Here is a 22,626-nt window from a genome sequence, read left to right on the forward strand (position 1 = left end):
TATATATATATATATATATATATATATATATATATAATAAATAATATTACAGTGTTTTCCACAGACTTGCATTCTATTTGTGGTGGCATATATACATTCTCTGCTTCTCTGCCAGCAGGAGGCGCTGTTGGAGTGGTAGAGATCAAGGTTTCTCCGGTAACGCGGTACACAAAGCAGCGCTCCACTCACACAAACGCATATATATATATATATATATATATATATATATATATATATATATATATATATAATAAATAATATTACAGTGTTTTCCACAGACTTGCATTCTATTTGTGGTGGCATATATATGCAAACTCATTCTCTGCCAGCAGGAGGCGCTGTTGGAGTGGTAGAGATCAAGGTTTCTCCGGTAACGCGGTACACAAAGCAGCGCTCCACTCACACAAACGCTGCTTCATCAGACATTACATGCAAGAAGAAATAAAAATGACATCCAAAATTGTCTGAAGACAGTCGGTTTCCTTCAGAAATACAGTGATATAAAAACACCCGCACCGGGTTTTGAAACGTGCAGTGCTCCCGTTTATTCAACATGTGCTAGCATGTTCCTCTCTTTAAAAAGTCAACCTGTTCTGCGAGTTAGTGGAGAACAGCAGCTAGAGGCTAATTTGGCTAATTTAGTAACATTAACGTTAGTTAAGCTGATGGAAGCTCACCTGTTGTTAGCACCGCTACGACTGCAATCACAAGACTCCAATACACCTCTGATGCAGACATGACCACAAACTTGAAAATAAAATACAAAAGATTAGGGGTGCTCCGATCATGATTTTTGAGGCCGATCGCCGATCACAGAAAGTAGTATCTGCCGATACCGATCACCGATACCGATCTTTTTAAAGCCGCCTTTTTATAATTTATAACTATTTATAGTAATACTTCAATCAGGATTTTTAGACATTTATTCAGGGCCTGAATTTCATTTTTGAAAATGGGGGGAATTCCCCTCTTAGGTGTCTCTTGTGAGAGGAGAAGCAGCTTTCACACAGGAGTCCGCTACTGATCCGTGGCTGTTTACCACAAACACATGTATTCCAACATTATAATCATTCCATTATTTTGATTTCAAATCCAATCATTGTCACTGAAAATGCTTTTTCAGCATTGCAATTCTTTTTTTACACAGTACAGTAATACAATCTTTCACAGACATGTTTAAACACAATAAATATAAGCAACACATTATTCAATGCTTTTTACTTTTGCATTTACTTCTAGATTTATATATTAAGTTGCTCAAGCAAGTGGCAAAACATTTAAACTACTTTTCTTACGTTATCACAAACTCTTACCATTGGCCGAAATAGTCAGCTCTACTGCCTTTTCTTTTGCATTGAAATCTTTATTAAATGCAATCCTGCGGTTCATAAAGAACTTTGTTTTCATACCTGCCATCTATCTTGTTTATCTAAAAGTGCTCTTTTCCTTTAAAACTAGCCAACAAGCCATGTGTGTTGACTGTGAAAGATGGTGTACTTTAATTATGAGCATGGAGCAATTGCTACATTTTCGTTTTCATATGTACTGCAAACAATGCGCTGTTACTTTAATTCAGCGCGTGTATCACAGCAAAAATCGACTCGGTGCGGAAACGATCTCTGCACTGCTGCAGACACACCGCTCCTGAATGCACTGCCGGACCTCAACCGTGTGCAGTGTGAATGCTTTAATCCGTCAACATGAGCGCGGGAAAAATATGCACCACATACCACGCACTGCAAACAGAGTAATGTGAACCTGGGATTATGTGTGTGCGCTGCAAGTGTGCATGAGCACACGGTCTACAGGAGAGCGCGTGAACACTGAATGGTTAAACACTGACAATAATTAAAACGTAATGCAAAAACTTTAGTTGTATAAACTTTAGTGACGATGTGACACTGCCTCGATTGTGCAAGTGACAATTCCTGTGTCAACTGTGCAGCATGCAGCTCGCTTATAGACAGACGTGGTGTGGTGATTTGAAGCCATTTGCGTATTTTGAGAGAGAAAAATAGAGCGCGCGGTGATTCACTCACGCTGTTTGTGAAATTACGTGTCACACAAGGTTTTCGAATTACTTTGTAAGTTATTTAATGAAGAAATATGAAGGTAAGTGCCTCACCTTCAGCATTATCATTTTTTCACCCGCGCCGGACAGAGACTGAGACGGTGACGCTGCATGTCGTGCCAAACCCTGGGTTCCCACACTTCTTGAAAGTACTTGAATTTCAGACACATGGATTCAAGGCCTGGAAAGTACTTGAAAACAAACATAGGTCCTTGAAAGTGCTTGAATTAAATTTGAAATACATTTTGTTTATGGCGATATTTAAAAAATTGTCCTATATGTTCTGTCAAAGAATGAAACGGCACTAATGATTGGGGTGGAGACGGGGTAGCGCGGAAAAAAACTTAGCGTGTGTGTTGATGCGCAGCCTAGAGCCCTGAGCGGAACCGTTTTCTTAAGCCCGCTCCCGCTGAATTTCTGACTATTACCGCCCACTCCCGCAACCTGTGTGTGCCGCTCCAGCAAACATTCTAATATTGTATATACAGGGATTAAAGTTTTCCGTCGCTATGACGGATTTCCGTCAATTGGAAAAAATGAGGGGAGAAGAAACATGTAGTGCATTGTTGTTGTTGTTGTACCAAAAATCCTCCCCGCCATGGCTGCAGCTTCTCACTGACAACATAACGCCGCTCGCATAATTCACAGTCGGGTTATTAGCAGAGAACACAGAGCAGGACTTGAATTTCGCTGCGGGATTGAGGCTATTAATAACAATTCTACTAATTCCCGCAGGTTCCGCGCTAATAACACGATGACAGATGACGGAACGTATCATTTGCACGTGCTTTAGAGTCTTTGAGAACTCACTCGCGCGCTCTCATTTTCTGTGCGCCCACAGATCGCGATAAGGAGAGTGATGGCTTTTAATAATTATTAAAGGAGTTTGTCAATGTGATATTGGTTTAATACAACAGTTCAATAAACAAGTAGGCTACTGCCTGATTTTGCTCTATTTCATCAACGAAAATAGTTCCAAATAAAGTAACAGCTCAGCCCTGCAAACACAGCGGTGTTTAATTCATTCAATGAAAGTGCGTTTTTGAACGAATCTAGTGAGTCAGTGATTCATGATTATCCATTCATAAAGACTTGTTTCAATCAGCTGTTCAAACGAATCAATTGAATGAATGATTCAGTGATCAAAATCAGTGACTTGCCGCCACCTGCTGGCGGTTTCAGTTTCATTTTTAGATATAATTTCAGTTATTTAAATCATCTAATATTTCTGTATTCCCAATTTTATATTTAAAACATTCATAAAACAGTATAACGAGAATCATTAAACATCTGAAAATGTACCTACAAGCCACTTTTGTGTTCTTCTGTGCCACCTCTGTAATTAATTTTGTATTCATACTAATTTCATATGATTGCTAACTTATGTCTTATTCTACTTATATATTTTTTAAATAGAACTTTTAAAAAGCTTATAAACATACATTTTTGAATTTGCCATTACAAAGGTAAAATAAGTTATTTTACAGTTGAGTAGATTATAGTTAGACCTAACTGAAAACATTTCTTGTTATTGTTTTTGTTTGTGCTATTGATTGTCATTAATTTATTTGTTCTTATTTTATTATTTACTATTTACTTGCCTTTTTTTAGTTAAAATAAATTCAATTCTGAGTGCACGATTCTTTGGTGGGGAGGGGGCGTGGTCTATGGGAAATAGTCCTGCCACCACAGCTAGAAAAAATCCTAGGAAACACAGCATACATTTAATAAAATTAGAAAAATGCATTTACAAAGGTAAAAAGAAAACGCCCCTGAAATCACTTGTCAGCTCGTATTTATTGTTGATTAGAAGGTGCTCCTAAATTTTTTTTTAATTAGGAGGACAAGCGCTCCTAATTGCAAGAAGAAAAACACTGCTCTTAAACTGGGTGTGTGACAGGTATGGCTGTGGAATGGGGTTTGGCCGAGGAAAAATTCAGTCAAAGGATTTTTTTTTTCTTTAACCCCATAATTTTCGCACATCAGGGAGCCGCTATCAATATGCGGGGTACTGAAATCGCATTTGAATTAGCGCTCTGTTCACTTTTGATTTCGCGATCACGCGCGCACTGTGTAAAGGGAGCACATCTTATCAACATGCCTAATATTTATGCACGCACTGTATTCTGATCATATTTTTTTCCAAGCACATTTGACCAATTCCAAACCACATCAATCTAAATAACTACTATTATTTTTGTATTTAATCATTTAGAAGTGATATATAATTGTCCTTGAAGGCTGGAAATGAAAAACTCCTTAAGGTGTGCAGAATTATTAGGCAGGTTTTCTTTTACGGATGAAATGAGCCAAAAAAGAGATTTAACTCCGACTGAGCATGACCATTGGTCAGCAAAATGCTCATTGGGTCAGTGGGGTCAGAAAAAAAACAGGTGGAGAAGAAAAGGCACATGTTAAATGGTGCTTTAAAAAGTCCTTGAATCTGGTGTTCATGAAAGAGTGGGAACCCAATCCTCTCACAACAGCGTCATCAGCTTGAGATCGTTTTTTTTTTTTTAGATCGGCCTTTTAGAGACCGCCGATCAATCATCCCAAAGCGATTATCGGCCGATTATGATCGGTAGCCGATCAATCGGAGCGCCCCTACAAAAGTTGTTCTTAACAGTGGTGTTTCTTAACTCGGTTTTCCTCAGTAGGTTGTTAGCTCGCTGTTTTATGTTAACGTTACGTCTGTCACTGAATTTAGGGACCGTCTCTAAAGTTACATACAACATTGGTACACACTTTCTGACTTAAATAGCATTTGAAGAGAATTACCTTACTTGCGATTTAAAGAGGTAGAGAAGATAACTTACTATGCTTCTCTTTGTTCAACTAAGTTAGTTAACTTTGGCTAACTGACATTATTAACTTACCAGTTGATGTTATCATCGGTACTATGGCATTCACAAGAAGATGATCCAAAATACACCTCCGACGTTGCAGACTACATCCAGACTAGAAATCTGAAAATAACAAACAAAAGAAGTATTAGAAAATACTTTTTAAAATCTCCACTGAAACAGTGGTTTGCCTAACGCACATTACCTCAGTATTTCACGTTAATTAGCTGTTAAGGTTAAATAACGACTCGTCAGAGGAGCTAACTTGCATTAAAGGGCAGCAAAACGTACAAACGTGTTTCTCGGTTTAACTAAGGTTTATTTTGACTAATAGGTGACCTTAACTTACTCACCAGTTGATGTTATCAGCCTTTTGGCGGCATTCCGGCCGTCAGTCAGAAAAAAAGGCTCCAACTCCCAACATGAAAAATGACACGATGAATAATGTTAGTTTGCTGTTAACAAGTGAAAACATCTTAAAATATCGCAGTTTTGCATAAAACAGAAATAATGTACTAGCCTTTTGTCGAGTTAACGGTGCATTTCTCTTTTGTCCTTTTACGGCCACTTCCACCAAACAGTCAAAAAAGAACTCCCTTGCCATTGGTCAGTTTTTCGCGGGCAAGTTCACTACTGTAAATTTATTTAAATTTATTTACAGTAGTGAGTAAATACAGTAGTGACCGTATATTTTCCCATAATCCTTTGCGGTTTACAGTAAAATACTGTATACACATTTTACAGTATCTTACTGTACATATTACAAATGACAAAAATCGGTTACAGTGTGGATCATCTCATCGATCAGAGAGTGGGTCTTGCATTTGTCCTGAGAAAGCGCTCCGCACGGCCTGCTGCCATTGTTTGTTTTCATGCTAAGAGGCTTGGCATGTGGATTAGCCTGAGGGCTCTAGTGTGTGTGTGATGGGAAATGACTGTTGAGCTCACAGTATTAACTTGAGGTTAAAGAGAGAAATCCCAAACGTCATGTTTCACTTACTAATTGCATGACATGTACACTCTCCTTCTGAATAGTCAATAAGTGTGAGCAGAATAGTAATAAAAGGTCCAAAATTTGTGTGGCAGCTCTGTTAGTCACAAAACAGCTGTAGAAATTCCCTTGCGTTTCGTCCACACATGTCGCAACCATCTGTGTTTCTGCCATCAAAATGATGTCCTGCCTTGTGTTTGCAGCATGTCAGAGTCTTACTGTTATAAGACACATTGACCTGTGATTGTTTGTGATTTAAAAACAAAAAAAGATTTATTCATGTAAAACTGAGGTATGTTTTGACTCAGTTTTGCCAGATACAGATTTGCTAGAAACAAACACAGCAAATAAGAACAAACCCTTGATAAACTTCAGAAATACGCTAAGCCACATACCAAATATCCATCTGCACCTGCCTACTTTATTACCTCCATAAACTGAAGTTAAGAACTTTATGAGCCAAGTCCAAACAACAAGCCCAAAGATGCTTAATTGTCGCTTATAATAAGTGGACATGGCTACACCTCAAGAGTGTGCTCTGCAAAGCAGCCCTCCAAACATAAATACGATGACTCTGTTGATGGAGGTTTAGATAAAAATTGATGTAATATTACTTTGGTCAAAAGTAGAAGATTTTAAGCATGTGTGATACACAACAGTTTTTAGCAGTTGTCACTCCTTAAACTTTACTGCATGTACATGGCCAATTATATAAAAAATAAACAGATGAAGTGATATTCATTTTTTTGATCAAGTAAAGCCTGGTTCAAACTTCAGTTTTTTTTGTCGGTTATGACAGTGTCAGATTATGCGATTTTTGACTCTGAAAAATCTTGTCGTGAACAATAAACACGTCAGACTACATGTTGCTACCTGACTATTCATCCATTACTATCTTTAACGACGTGCGTGCTGGCATCGATACGATGGGACTAGACAGGTGACATGAGCGTAAACAAACAATAGCTTGGAAACCGCATGTTTTGCTGTCAGAAAAGCCCCAAAAAAGAAGGAAAACCAGACAGTGGACACAAATCTGGATTGTGTGAAGAGGACAGTATGAACTGTCAAAGAGAACTGAGGTAAAATAGTTTTTGACCTTTTTCACTTTTGTTGCAGTAGTCCCTCGAGGAACCATCATAAATTCAGGAGTATTATTGCATTAGCGCCACAAACATTTAAATCCTCCATTGTAAAATTCCACCTAGCAGGACCGATGCTGTTGTCTCTGTCGTTTTGGCTTCTTTGAAAGCATGTACGAAGGCACTTTTCTGCTCCTATAGGCCTGTGTCACATATATGACAGAACTCATCGTAGAGGACGGAAAAAAATTAGACATGCTAGTCTTTCTGTTGACTTCGTGAAGTGTCACAGATGTGACATTGGTTGTCGTCCACTATGACACACTACACAAGATGAAAGATTGAATCTCGCATTTCGACGCCCATTGTTGTTTACGAATTTCCATGACACCTTACGTCATGCAGATCGTGCCAAAATTGGGCTAAAATCGTGTAGTCTGAACCTCGCTTAAATTCTGCCATATTGTGGATGAGACATCTTTAAAAAATTCTATTAATTTCAATTAAAAAAATTGAAATTAATAGAAATTAATTTAATTAATAAATTTTCCCCCCAAAAAAGTCTTCTGTCAACAGCAGTGTTGTAACTTGCTTGCCACCTTTTTCCAAATCATTACACGGCATGCTTGTGGTGATTAGTGGTCGACCGATATGTTTTTTGACAGCAGATGCCGATATCTTGGAAAGCAGGGTGGCCGATGGCTGATAAAAAGCCGATATAATTGTATTTATTTAAATTAATATGTAAGAAATTTGAAATCATTTGAAAATGGATAAAAAAATAAATGTGTAAAATAAACATATGTATACTTAAGATGGCACAGTATTTTTCATAAATAAATATTTAATAAAAATATAATTAAAAAGGAAGTAAACATTGTAACCAACAGGGCACTCAGTATTCTGGGAAGTTTGTGTGCATTGGGAATCATTTTTTCAAACAAAGCCAAGGTAACACTCATTTTACATATAGCACACAGTGAAAATTACATGAATATGACAGTGGGCAAATGCATAAAGCGCAGCATAATTTGAAATCATGAGTTTACGATTGCGCGTCTTCAGTGAAGCCGAACTCTCTTCCTGTCCGCATTCAATTCTCACAGACCGACCGTCACGCAGAGAACACGCGATCATGCAGGATACAAATGCACACTTCACAAGATCTCACAGCTGGATTCGACTAAGTTTGCAAGGTTTGTGGTGTAATGCGTATTTGCTGAATGCTGACGGCAAACGAGAAAGTATTATAATGTTTGCCTTTCTATTACTAATAATATAATACTTTGTATACATTTTAATTTCCTTTCTATCTGATTATTAGACTTCTGTTCGTATTAGACAGAACTGTTAACGACGGCAAACAAGAGGGAGCATGTGAGCACTGTGTGATCAGGTGCTGCCGCGCTCAGCGCCGTCAAAATAAAAGTCCCGCCTGAACGCATCGGCCAAACAGAAAAACATCTCAGCTCATGCCGATATTTGAAAAATGCCAAATATCGCCCGATATATCGGCCTTGGCGATATATCGGTCGACCACTAGTGGTGATATTCAGATGAGGTAGTGTGGAGTAATCAGCCAAAGTAGCTGATTCCCTCAAGTCAAATGCGCTCAATCACGTGGGTCACTGCTTCACTTTTAATGTTATTGTAACTTTCTCGACAACGGTGTGTGCGTCAAGCTTTCATCCACATGTGGTGTACCGTCTGGTTGTGTCTGTGTGTCTGTGCCAATCCACAGATGAATGAATAGAGTGAGCGCTGATGTGTGGTGGGGTGGTAGAGTGCCTCTGGAAGCTGTCCTCCAAAAAGAGCCCTAAATAAATCATTCATCTCCTAATGACTCCACACAGCCTCTGAGGGCCCATAGAGATGGTCACACACAATACTCAACCCAACTCTCATTGAAGGAATGGGGCTGTTGTTCTCACACAAACACCCCCAATCATCACCTTAATGACTCTTACAATGCTCCAAATCTCAAATGCACCTTTGATGGCGCACACACACTTCTAACCATGTCCACAACAAGGCCTAGTAGAAATGAACTTTGAGCTAGCTGAAACTATTGAACCATTTCTTTGTTTAGACTTTGATTGACCTTCAGTATGTTTGTTTATAGAATAACTTGAAAGTGATTATGATTTGGATACAAAACAGCACATTCATACATGCTTTCTAGAATGAGGTTTTGATTTTTTTGTTTTAAAGGTTTTGCATTAAATTAATGAACGCATGTTAACTTCTCTTTAACTATGTGGTACACTTTTTTTATGTTTGAGTGCATGAATTTGTAAATGTAGATTTATGGTATATCTCCACCTGGTGGTTACAATGTGTAAGCATATATCTTTGCTTTATAAGACTCAAACATTAAGGATTCTTCTTCTGCTTTGGTTATTTAATTATTTATTTTTATGTAATTTTTTTTCTTGCCCTAACAAAAACTCCACTGGCCCCACAAAAAAAAAAAAAAGGTTTATAATTTTGTGATCTAAATATTAACATTAAAAATAATAAATGTTTTCTTTAAAAAAAACATAAGAAATGTTGCATTATACAGCATTGCTGTGCTGAAAATGATTCCCTAATTTTTAATGCCTCTTTTTTCCCCTATCTTTTACTCTCATCAGATTGTTACGACTGAAAAAAAAAACACTTGTAGAAACACGTTATTCCTGTTGTTCAGGTATGTGGGTGTGTATGCGTGGGTGGGTGTGTGTGTGTGTTGTCAGTAGGCAGGTGTTAAGTTGTGAGCTGATATACAGCATGTGCAGACTGAATTAATGTACGAAAGCAGATTTAGAAACACAGTTGATGTGTTAAGTTTTTTTGATGTTAATGCACTTTCTCCTATCTTAGCTTCATATTATACTGTAGTTTAGAGCACTATGATTAAGCCACCCAGAAGAGTGTAAAAACTGTGGGTTTTTGACATTCTCAAAACATTGTTAGGAGCAGGTGCAACTTTTTACTGTAATGAAATATTAAAAGAGGTGTATTTCAGAATAGACGGCTTAAAAAATAAAAAGCCTGCAATGGAGAAAAATGCCCAATAATAAAGATGAGAAAGATGTTTAATAGGGCCATGCTAACCAGACAAACCTCGACCTCATGCATATGAACCCACTCCAGCAGACAAGCAAAGATACAAGTCTGTTAAAATCTACAAAAAAAACTGATTATACATCCACTTAATGATTCCCCCCCCCCCCATTTATATACTTCTTATAGAAATGGTTTGATCAGAATACGCTCATACTTTTGATATGTCAATAGTTAAATATGCTGTTTGCCAGCATAATGGTGTAAGATCTTCCAGCAGGGGATAACTGCCGAATACAACCAGCCAACTACTGACCCCTTGAGCCCAACATAGCAACAGATAAGCTCCTATCCAAGTGACTTCATTTTATTATAGTTTTAGCAGACACACTCACAGTCAGAGTGCCTTATGATGCGTTACTGGAACGTGGCAATTTATTGTGTTCCCAATGGTTCATTGTATGAAGTCAGGGAAGCGTTTTGTAGTTTTCCATATAAAACAGGTATGTGTGTTTTATGGATAAAGTTCTACTAGGCCTTTATGACCTTAATTTCAGAAAACCTGATGTGTGTGAGCATGAGATAAACCGTGAGAAAGGTTATGTGTGAAAAACATAAAAAAAACAAGGTTTAAGTTCTAAATATACATCCCACAAAATGCAGAATATACACAATATATGGGTCCATTCAGATGACATTTCAGCAGTAAAAAATGCAACCAATGAATTTAGCCCTTACCTGCTCTTATTACAGCACTGACGTTGCACACGTTTCCAGTAGCCCTTCGTCATAATTCATTTTTCCAGTACATCATCTTTAGAGCTTTAGAGGCTCATTCAGCTCAGCATAAATGCTGTAATTCTCTTGATTTACTGATCTAAAAGACTCTTAATGCACCTGCAGATGATTCAATGATCTCCTGGTGCCCTTGATTTAGTGATTCACATATTCTCTATGAAGCAGTGATGTTCAAGTATATTAGAGCCCATATCAATTACCTAAAATAATTACTCATTTTTTTTAATGACTGATAAAGTCCTGACATTTCTCTTGTGGTCTGTGGAGAATGGCTTAAACTGTACAGCTGCATGCCAGTAATAAATGTAGCCTTAAAGGCAAAATGACAATTTCTCTTTTGCCATATGTATAACTAGGCCTGGGCGATAAAACGGTATCGATATTTATCGGTACACCTTCTTTAACGATATTAAAAAAAAATTTGATAGTGCACGATATAGGCACGTGCTATGAGTGACGCAGACAGCACACACGAACATGAGTGCTTTGCCTGCCTGTGATGAGGAGATTGTGAATAAAAAAAAACAAAAGAATATTGGTCGAATTTAAAATAAACATTTGCATTTGAAGGCAAAAATATTACAATGAATGTTAGGTGTGCGTCAGGGAGCGTCATCAGTGGAGCACGAGATGCGTTGATGATGATGTAAGTGACATTCACACAGGACGCATATTCAGCGCATTTTCTAGACGGACAAATATAACTGCTGCACTCGCGTCACACGAGATTTATAGAAAGCCATGCAAAGTTAAAACAGTTTAAACTTTTAGAAATCACGTCACGAATTTGTGGAGGTTTATTCCTTTTCACTGCGTCTCATATGTTTTTAAAGGCAATCTGTGTGATGGGCGATTCGGCTCTTTGGATTAAGCAATGCATAAATGCATGATGCGTTTTTTTTTTCATAATTTATGCAATTTATGACATTATATTTGATATATAGGAGTTAATTTAGACGTAATGCACGTTTTTTTTTTTATAGACAGTTATTTCCATGCCTGGACTGTTTAATGTGCAGCATTATTTTGCTCATTGTGCCCTCCTGTGGCCTCGGGAAACAAGCCAAAAGTTTAACCTATTTAATCTGCATATAAAACATTAGAAATTAGATTTGTTTAATTTGTATATGGTGTTTGACTGTTAAAACAAAAATATTTGTTGTTTGTCTCAACTGTAGTTAATTTAAAAATACAGTGGTTAATTGTAAAAAAAAAAGTTCGATTGCTCGGTTTTAAAAAAGGTTATAAAAAATGTCAGTACCGTATTGTCCCGAATATAAGACGATGTTTTTTTCTTGGAAATACATCTGAAAAAACGCGGTCGTCTTATATTCAGGGTCTAGATTTTGACATGTCAATAATACACCCACAACAATAGGTGACGCCAAATACGCATAAAACGAGTGTGCCATGAAATACGTAATGTTATGCGTGTTGTAAAGATCGCGAGTAAAAACAAAAGGGAAAGAAAAGCTTACAGCTGCAGAGTCGTGACTGTCACGTTAGCCTGATGGGACCAAACTCCCTTTGTGATTTTAAAACGTAAGACAGTACCCAGATTTGAAGACTACAGTAAGATTTAATTTCTACTGTTAATAAGATTTTGGTAGGCTACTATTAGATGGATAGCCTAAATTTCCTAATTCAGATGGGCTACCTTTTTTTTTCTTTTATGGTATATCAAAAAGTGTATATTTTTTTAAAATGTGATTGTTGGTACATTTTACCAGTTTTTACCATACTTTCAAAACAAAAATTAAAAGGGGACAAATATGCAATATGATAATAATTGAAGACAAAATGTGTTTTACTGAGAAAAAAAAAATTTGGTTTTTAAAAAGCCTTTTTCCAAAAGGTACATCTGGAAAAAGGGGGGTCGTCTTATATTCGGGCCAATACGGTAATTATCGATACCGAACGATATGAAATTATATCGTTGATAAATTTTTTAGCTATATCGCCCAGCCCTATGTATAACCCATTAATGCTCTGGGTTCAATACAAGTTAAGCTCAATTGAAAGCATTTTTGGCATAATCTTGTTTGCCACAAAAAATAAATAAATAGACTTGTAACTCAGAGCAGGGGTGCTGTTTTAATAGTACAAGATGCATGCTAACCTTTTCTGTGTCTATGACAGTGCAGTGCCATAAACACTAAAACTGTAAATAATATTCACACATACTCACATACTCGCATATTTTCACATTTCTGCTTTAAAGTCTTTGAAATTTACGACCAGTGTAAGTGCCATACTATTATTTATTTTTGATAGTTGTGTGTATTTTTTCATTGTGGCAATTGCTATTGGTACAGGTTAACTTGTATTGAACTTGGAAAAATTCTTTAAAATAAAAATATTGTTAATATATATTGAACTTAATAGTTTGATGTAGTTTCTACTTTGTGATAAGTCCCCTCATCCTCACCTAGCCCTTGACTTGTGTTTAAGTGCAAAAGTGTGTTAGTGGTTTGCTCATTCTGTCAGAAGCAGCACGGCATTAATATTAGTCCAAGTGTTTATTGACTGGAAGACTAAAGTTTTTCTTTTTCTTTTTCTTTTTTCACTGTATGAAGTTTACAGACATATAAACACACTTGTGCACATTGGAATAGCGAGGCGCGTGTGCTCTTAAAACAGCATGTGCACACCAATGACACGCCATGCGTTTAATAACAGCACGACTGCCGTGAGCCAGTCGCAGGCAGGAGTTACAAGACTACAGGGAGACAGAAAGATCGACAGAAGGGTCTGCAGAGGAAATCGAGAGTGAAGGATAATGTAACAAACAATAGAGAGGGAAATGTATCAAACTGACCAAGTTTTTGTTTTTTTGTGTATTGTCTCTGAACTGTCTCTGATCTTGCGGGGGCTTGCGATGTGTGTAGCATCTGATCTCTACAGTGTTCTTGCCAGTTACCTGGAGAGCATGTCTGTGTCTTTGTGATAAGTCCCCTCATCCTCACCTAGCCCTTGACTTGTGTTTAAGTGCAAAAGTGTGTTAGTGGTTTGCTCATTCTGTCAGAAGCAGCACGGCATTAATATTAGTCCAAGTGTTTATTGACTGGAAGACTAAAGTTTTTCTTTTTCTTTTTCTTTTTTCACTGTATGAAGTTTACAGACATATAAACACACTTGTGCACATTGGAATAGCGAGGCGCGTGTGCTCTTAAAACAGCATGTGCACACCAATGACACGCCATGCGTTTAATAACAGCACGACTGCCGTGAGCCAGTCGCAGGCAGGAGTTACAAGACTACAGGGAGACAGAAAGATCGACAGAAGGGTCTGCAGAGGAAATCGAGAGTGAAGGATAATGTAACAAACAATAGAGAGGGAAATGTATCAAACTGACCAAGTTTTTGTTTTTTTGTGTATTGTCTCTGAACGGTCTCTGATCTTGCGGGGGCTTGCGATGTGTGTAGCATCTGATCTCTACAGTGTTCTTGCCAGTTACCTGGAGAGCATGTCTGTGTTTTTTTTATATAAGTGTGTAAAATCACTATACCTCTTAAACAAGTCTCTATGCTCAATTCTCCTCTTCTGTCCTTTTTGGTTCAAATTGCAGATCCACCTGATGGCTGCACTTTGTAAACTGTAATTAGCTGTAATGTCACCACTAGATGGCAGCAGTGCTCTTTATGATTATCGCGTAGCAGCATATGATTGAATCTCCAGCACTAGAGAGGGATCACTGCGATCAGGTGTTTTAATTTTTTTATTCTCTCCTCTCCATACGGTTTCTTGTTCCACAAACCTGATACTGTGTGAGCTATATAGAGGCAGAGCAAGTATGGTTGCCCCCACCTTCCTCTTTCCATCTCCCAGTTTTTCATTTGTTCTTTCGGGCCACTGGTTACAGGTCTTTGGGGTGATATGAAGGTTTCAGGTGCTTTCGGTGCCGCGGCACGGATCAGGGCAGACACAGGGCCCTAGACGGAAAAAGCAGAAATTGGAATTGATTTCGGGAACATTTGGGGCTAATGTATCTCTGTCTCTTTGCTGCTTCCTCTGTTCCTTTGCCTCACATCTTCCATCTTTGAAATCATTAGATATTACAGCGTAAGCTCCGTTTGAAGGGCTTGTCCTGTTTAAACCTTTTATTTATACATGCATTCTTAAATTAAACCTCTGTATTTTAATATATCCTAATCTTTTTTTTTTTATCAACTAATAGCCTAAATGTCTTTTATTATCTTTTATAGATTTGCCAATGACATAACCAAGGATTTGCAGACTCTTCCTGGGGTCGAGTCGGCCAGCCCCAACGCTGCTGGATTTTTGTGGTAACGTTGTGAAGTTGAAAGGAAGCAGATTTGCCAGTCACCATGCCGGCCCTCTCCACCAGAACCGGCAGTGAGATAGGTACCTCATCTTACACCTCATACCTCATTGTATGGCAGTAAGGGTCTTCTAGTTTGACCAGCCAAGTATGGCCAAATGACAGCTTATGATTAACAAGTGTAAAATTGTGTCTTCAGTAACGCATCTAATGTGTTTCAACTTAAATATTTTTAAAAGAAACCTCTTATGCTTATCAAGATTGCATTTATTTGATCAAAAATACAGTAAAAATGCAAATATTGTGAAATATTACAATTGAAAATAACTGTTTTCTATTTGAATATATTTTAAAATGTAATTTATTCCTGTGATGACAGCTGAATTTTCAGCAGCCATTACTCCAGTCTTCAGTGTCACATGCTCATTCAGAAATCTTTCTAATATGCTGATTTGGTGCACAAAAAACATTTACAGTGCACAGCATAAATGAGTACACCCCCTCTGAATAAATATAAAAGATGTATTTTCTTAATGTTCACTAATATAATTCATGGAAAGATGGCTAAATTTAAACATATTACTTTTGAATACTTTATTAATACTTAATAAAAACAACAAAATATATGACTATTTTCTGTAAGTTAAGTAAATTAGCCAATTTTGTTTAAATGAAGGATTGCAGAAATCAGTACACCCTAGATTTAATTCAGAAAATTTATAATATTCTAGTACTTAGTATGTCACTTCGTAAGCACTTAAAGTATACTGCTCTGACCCTTCTTGGCACTGAGTGTACAAGTTCATGACACATTTTCACATCTGTCCTGTTTAACTCCTGGAGGACGACCTCCTTAAATGCCCTGATCTTTAATGGGGAGTGTTGCTCAGCTCGTCTCTACAGAATCCCCCACAGCTTCTCAAGAGTGTTAAGATTGAGTGAAATACATGTCCACTGAAGGATTTTCACCTTGGGAGAATTAATATATTCATTGTCATGCTGAAAAGAGGGGAGGGTAGCATCGGTTTCAAGTTTTTGTATTACATCACACAGTAGTGTGTGAATTCATGCCAGCATTGATAAAGCACAACTTGCTCACACCTTCAGCACTCATACATCCCTATATAAAAGCTTTACTACAACTGAACGTCACTGTGGGTACCAAGAACTTCTCTCTGTACTCCTGTAGCAACACCAGAACATATTGGATGCTGTTAGACCTGAAATGATTGAATTGGTCTCTTGAGACCAGAGTATGGATTCCCAGAAGTCTCTATTTTGTAAATATGGGCCTTGGAAGAGGTTAAATTAGTTTATTTTGCTTTGGCTACAGTAGGTAATTCTAGTGCATGTCAACCATGCATGTCACTTCTGCATGCTGCGTCATACTCTGAGATAGTGTCACTCTTTTCACAGCTTTTGCCGGCTCTGAGACACTTGCATATTATTTCTCCTGCTCTTTTTCTAGCAAAAATTCACTCCTCACTAAATGAAAACTTAAAGTGAAGAGTCCATTGTTTTTGAATGTTGGTGCTACTTCTGCTATATTTTCACACTTAAAACAATAATTTGGTATTCCTCTTGTACCATTGTTCTCTTTTATGCTAAGAAATAAGTCACCTGGCAGTTCTCTCCCAAGTGGTTCCACTGCTGCCAGCATTAAGTCTAGAGTATGATTCAGTGGGCTATATAACACTTTTAATTGTCAGGAAATTACTTGTCTTTAAAAGTTTTGGTTCAATATACTTACCTGTTGATCAAAAATAGCCTTAAACCTATACACTTTTTCTTTTTTTTAATTGTATTGATTTAGTAACTTTCAGGAGGGTGTACTCATTTTTGCAACACAACATTTTATCACTTTGATAAGAAAATCTTATTTTGCTGAATAATTTTGGTATTCTTCTTTGGTACTTGATCAAGCGGACTTGTTGGAACATTACATCTCCAAAGAACCCTAGCATGTCTTCTAAGTAAAGAGTAATTGCTGAATTTAAGTTTTAGAGGGGGTTTACTCATTTATGCTGTGCACTGTACTTATTATTATCAATGTTGAAAACTGTTGTGCTGCTTAATATTTTTTGGAAACTGTGATCCGTGATTTTAAAGATTCTTTAAATAGTGTTCAAAAGAACAGAATTTATATGAAATGAAAATCTTTAGCAGCATTTATAAATGTCTTTTCTGTCACTTTTAAACAATTTAATGCATCCTTGCAGAATAATAGTAGTAATTTCCTTTAAAAAAAAAACTGGGGTCAGTATTTTTTTTTTTTTTTGATGTAAGTGTTTTTGGTGTTTGGAGTCCATACTGCTATATAATATGCAACTCAGATGCACACTTTCTCTTCTCTTCTCTTTTTTTTTTTTTTTTTTTCTCTGCCCACTTCCCTCACTCCGTCTCATTTCCTGTATAAAGAAGGGATTACCAAGTGAATGTAATCCATTAGAAACTAATACCTAGTTGGGGTATAAAAGTCTGATGGACGAGCACAAGGTTGCTGGGAGACATTTGGTATGGTTAGGTTACGTCTGCTGTGCATGATCCTGTCTTGCCCAACAAGTTTTTAATGAACACTTTGAAAGCCCAGTAAGCCACTGTGGATCTGATAGATTAGAACCATTACATACCTCATGTCAAGATGTGCACAAGGGCTCTGGTGCCCGGAACGTTATGCCACTGCTCTTGATGTGTTATTGGCTGCTATGCTGTTGTTGGACACCTGACATAAACCCCCTCTCTCTCTCGCTCTCTCTCTCATACACGTGTGTGTGTGTGTATACACACACACACACACACACTTGCACACTTTAAATGTTTCATTCATAAGGCAGGAAATTGAGATTTAATCACCAAAGCCCACTATAAATTGATCAAGGATGATTGCCACCAAGTTATTAGCTTGTTTCTGGCTCTTCTGGATCTTTATTGTTTTTTTTCTGTTCTGGTTCTCTCTCATTGAAGCTCTCCATCACCCGGTGTCTGTTCTGTCCTAGTCTCGTTCCTCTGTATGGACATAAAATGCTGTTCTTTTACCCCAACATATGTATCCTGTTTTTTTGTGTGGGTGTTTTGCTTCCTGGTGGCATTTGATTTCACTACCCTTTGGTGTCCTTGTGCTGACAGACCCATCCACCCACTACCTGTTAAATGTGTATGTGAGAGAACGAGAATCTGGTGTTGATGTCATATGATAAATTACTGTAATTCCTCTTTGCCTAAACTGCAAACTCAATCATCCTGTGCACTTCAACTCATAGTCTACTACAGTTATACGTAGTCATGAATCATGATATTTTTTGTTTGATTAATTTATTATGATTTTCTTCCTTTTAATACATTTTATTGTATTGTATTTATATTAATTGTATTATATATTTTACGTATGTAAAATAAACCAATATAAACAAATAGATTTTTAAATAAATTTAAATTCAATTTCAATTTTTTTATTTATCATTTTATTTATTTTAAATATATTATTTTTGAAATATTTCAAACAAGCAATGCATTTAAAATGAATGAATACATTTAAAATAAATTAGTTTCTTTGTATTTATTTAGCGAAATTGGATTTTTATTCATTAATTTTTATCACATTCATATTATTTTTATATAATGTCATTTATTTATTTTCAGAAGCATGAGTGGTTGTTCAGAGGAGCCAGTTGTCATTGTTTTCCCTCTCAGTTCAGCTGCGGTGAAAGGAAAGCTCATTCAGTGAGTGGTTTGGTCCTCAGAGCTCCACTCCCACCTGCCTTCCCTACAGTCTGTTAGCCTGATCACTTTGAATCTGCCCTTTGATTGGAGCATCATAGCCCCCTACCAGGTTTTTATGAGCCATATTAATTTTTACAGTGTTATTCTGGGCTGGCCTGCTCGTCCAATTATGAAAACTCTCCTGAAGGCATCACTAAAAAGAGAAGAGCGCCATGTAGGCTCGAGAGAGACAAAAAGGGACACGTGGGAAATTTTTAGGACAGAAGTTCTTTAGCAGATAAGCCTCCTCTAATGAAGATGAATTTGTGTGTGACAGGTTTTATGCATGAAGCTATCTGTGCAGGTATTCTACTTGAAACTGGAATTGTTTTTTGATTAGTGTGTGTGGGGATACGCTTATTTCCATAAGCCCTGTTCAGAAACAAGTGTATGGTGTAATGATGCTATTGCGCATAATGAGATCCATATTGAGCTCCATATTGTTTATCGTTCAGGTGCTGAGTCTCTCTTATGGCTTCAGCAGAGCACCGGCTGAATATGGCTGCAATGAGGGATATGACAGGAATGGCCATATTAAATTTCTTCTCGGCTAACAGTAAATTTTTCCATTCTGATATCAAGAATGTAGAGCATCTGGGAGCAGAGGACAGAACGAAAGAGAGGGAGGGAGAGAGGAACGTTAGTAGCGGCAGCAGCATGCGCTTTGGGAGCACTTTATCGATTTCCAGCCATTTATCCTCCTCTTTTCCATCTCTTTCTCTCTCTCTCTACTGCCACAGGGATACAGAACTGTAACACAAGGATTTGTTGCCACTGGAATAGCTCCCTGTTTCCAGTTACATCAGAATGAAAATTTCCATTTCATTTTACCAAATGCAGGAGAAAGGAGAGGGAGAAAAGCAGAAGGACAAGGAATTTCATTTATTTGTATTTTATTTTTATATCTCCATTTTCAAAAGATAAAGATATCTGTCGATGTTGACGAGCAGAATGCATACGGATCTGAAAATCTGGTGTGGTTGCTGGAATGTAAAAAGGTGTCTGAACATATTTATACACAGTTGCAACAAAACCTTTATTTTCGTAGGTATGCAGAAGTCTTTATCACAGTAGGGTGTTGCTGGGAGTGACATATTAGCCCTAGTCAAAAGAGGCCAGTGTTATGTGATATTTTGGCCACATTGGGACCTGTCCCTTCTTCAGTGTAATAGCTATAGTTTCAAAAATCCAACTTTAAATTCAGACTTGCCAGTTGTAGTCCTCTGTTATTTTTCTGCTGTGATTGAGCTCTGATATAGACATGAAATGTGTACTGTCACAAGGAATCAGTGTGTGATTGGACCAAATCTTTTCTACAGGTGTTCAGATGGCTGCTTTCAAGATCACATTTCCTCCTGTTCTGTGTAATCGCAGTAAAATAACAGATATTCTGGACTCCAGAGATGCTCATGTTGAGGGATGGTTTGACCTTGGCTACTGTGCAGCTAGATCAGAAAAGAAGCAAAAAAGCCAATTTTTCTGTGTCCACATGTTGACAAGCACTTCATGGCTCCGAAATGAAAAAAAAAAAGACCCAAGAATGACTGACTTAGGAATTTAGGAACCAAATGAACAGAATTGCGCAATATACATTGTCATTCAAAATAAATATTTTGTTTTATGCAGCAAGGATGTATTAAATTGATCAAACACGCCAGTTAAGACATTTATAATTTTGCATAAGTTGAGCACCAAATCAGCATAATTTGTAAAGGATCATGTGTAACTGGAGACTAGAGTGATGGCTGCTGAAAATTCAGATTAGCCATCAAAAGAATAAATGGCACTTTAAAATACATTAAAATAAAAATGCTATTGTAAATTAAAATATTCTGGATTTACTGTGTTTTTTTTTTGTCAAATAAATGCCATCTTGGTGAGCTTAAGAGATGTTTTCAAAAACATAAAACCTTAATGAGGCCAAAATTTTGAATTGTGTAAAAAAAAAACAAAAAAAAAAAACACTTTTTTTCCCCCCCTAAACCGTGAACATCCTCCTTCATAGCTTCATCTAGCTTCGCCTTTGATTTGAAAATGCGACCTCTAGTGGCGAAAACTTACATATTGTGCCTTTAAAATAGTCCATGTGACATCAGTGGTTCAACTGTAATTTTATGAAGCTACGAGTATACTTTTTGTGCAAGAAGAAAACAAAAATAATGACTTTATTCGACAATTTTTTTTTTCTCTTCCGTGTCAGTCTTTGATGTGTGTTCACATGAGTGCTGATGCAGGAGCTGGTGCTCTGGCAGATAACCTGTATGCCCTGTGACTTGTTTGCGAAGAGAATGTCTTTCTGATGAGACGTTAAACCGAGGTCCTGACTCTCTATGTTCATTAAAAATCCCATGGCACTTCTCATAAAGAGTAGGGGTGTTAAATTTTGTCCACTGGCCCTTGACAATCATGGCCTCCTAATAATAATTCCCATCCACTTATTTGGCTCTATCACTCTTTCTCCTCTCCACCTGTAGCTGGTGTGTGGTGAGCGAACTGGCGCCATTGTACTGTGGCTGCCTTTGCATCATCCAGGTGGATGCTGCACACTGTTGATGGTTGAGGAGAGACCCCCCCCACATGATTGTTTTTTTATGATTGCACAACAGTACACGAAGCGCTATATAATCGGGGTGGGAAACTTTAGGCACTTCACATTCCGATTCTGGGAGTCACGATCCGATTCCAAAACGATTCTTTATCTAAATTTTTTTTCTATTTAATTCTTCTGCTGTGCAAATACATCTTTACAACTTTACATTTTAACCAAAATTGCAGTTTCTATGCTTTTTGTTTATAGTTGGAATCTCTGTAAGCCAGTACTGTCATCTTAAAAATAGGGGTGGGAATCTTCACTGGTTTAACGATACAATTCAATTACGATTATCATGTCAGTGATTCAATTCAACTCAATATTACGATGCGTCACATTCTCAATTTTCAATATTACTGCACATGGATACATTTTCATATAAATTTTATATCAAATTTATTTTGTGCAAATTTTACTTAAATTTTTTTTTAAATTATATAAGCAGGCTACTTTTTTAAAATAATTACTTATTTTAAAAATAAGTGTTTAAGTAGGCTACCCGAAAGTTTACAGACAATGACAGTTATGGGTTTTTATTTTTTCCTCTGCATTATTGCTGTTTGATTATTACTGATGAGATCACAGACAGTGGCAGCTTTAACAGGCTGCATTCACACCGATTCACACTAATGCACAATATCGATATATCATATGTTTTGTCCTGTTCTGAAAACATAACTGACTGTTTACATCAATTTCGTATAAAAGTATTCGGAGATGCAAGTGCATTTAACCACAGCCGCTATTGAGCTTCAGGACATCAAACACAAAGCACACATGAAAGTCTGTCAGTACGTGAGTTTCGTGCATCTTATGCGTACTGCATTCCAAACTGCATAAATGAAAGCATATCTAAAGTAAAATACTGAAATAACGGCGGGTGGAAGCTAGAGGTGGGTCAGTCTCACTTCTTTCCGATTCTGAGGCGATCAGTTTTGTTACCAGCGGCACAGGCAATAACATCAGCCGCGCATTCTCGCTCTCATCTCTCCGACGACCCCTTCTCTCTCACACGCGTCTCATTCGCTCCGGTTAAATATTGCTTGTATTGCGCATTATTTTAGTAATTCCCGCAGGTTTCGCACTTACACCAAAAGCGCGCGCCACCACTGATCTATATTAGTGAAGCGCACAAGTCGAGCTCAGTCTCAAACAGCTTGTGAG

General features: G+C 37.4%; 1 protein-coding gene across 1 annotated transcript in view; it reads left to right on the forward strand.

Moving 5' to 3' along the window:
• LOC107584397 (MAGUK p55 subfamily member 7-like) overlaps window positions 1–22,626 on the forward strand; it is a 166,697-nt gene that overhangs the window by 41,901 nt on the left and 102,170 nt on the right. Inside the window, exon 2 of the mRNA XM_016270999.1 lies at window positions 15,037–15,196. Coding sequence (XP_016126485.1) covers window positions 15,160–15,196 — 37 coding nt within the window. The 5' untranslated portion in view covers window positions 15,037–15,159. The remainder of the gene's footprint in view (window positions 1–15,036; window positions 15,197–22,626) is intronic.

This window comes from Sinocyclocheilus grahami, unplaced genomic scaffold (assembly GCF_001515645.1).
Source record: "Sinocyclocheilus grahami isolate Dianchi unplaced genomic scaffold, SAMN03320097.WGS_v1.1 scaffold59.1, whole genome shotgun sequence".
In the NCBI taxonomy this organism is placed as follows: Eukaryota; Metazoa; Chordata; class Actinopteri; order Cypriniformes; family Cyprinidae; genus Sinocyclocheilus; species Sinocyclocheilus grahami.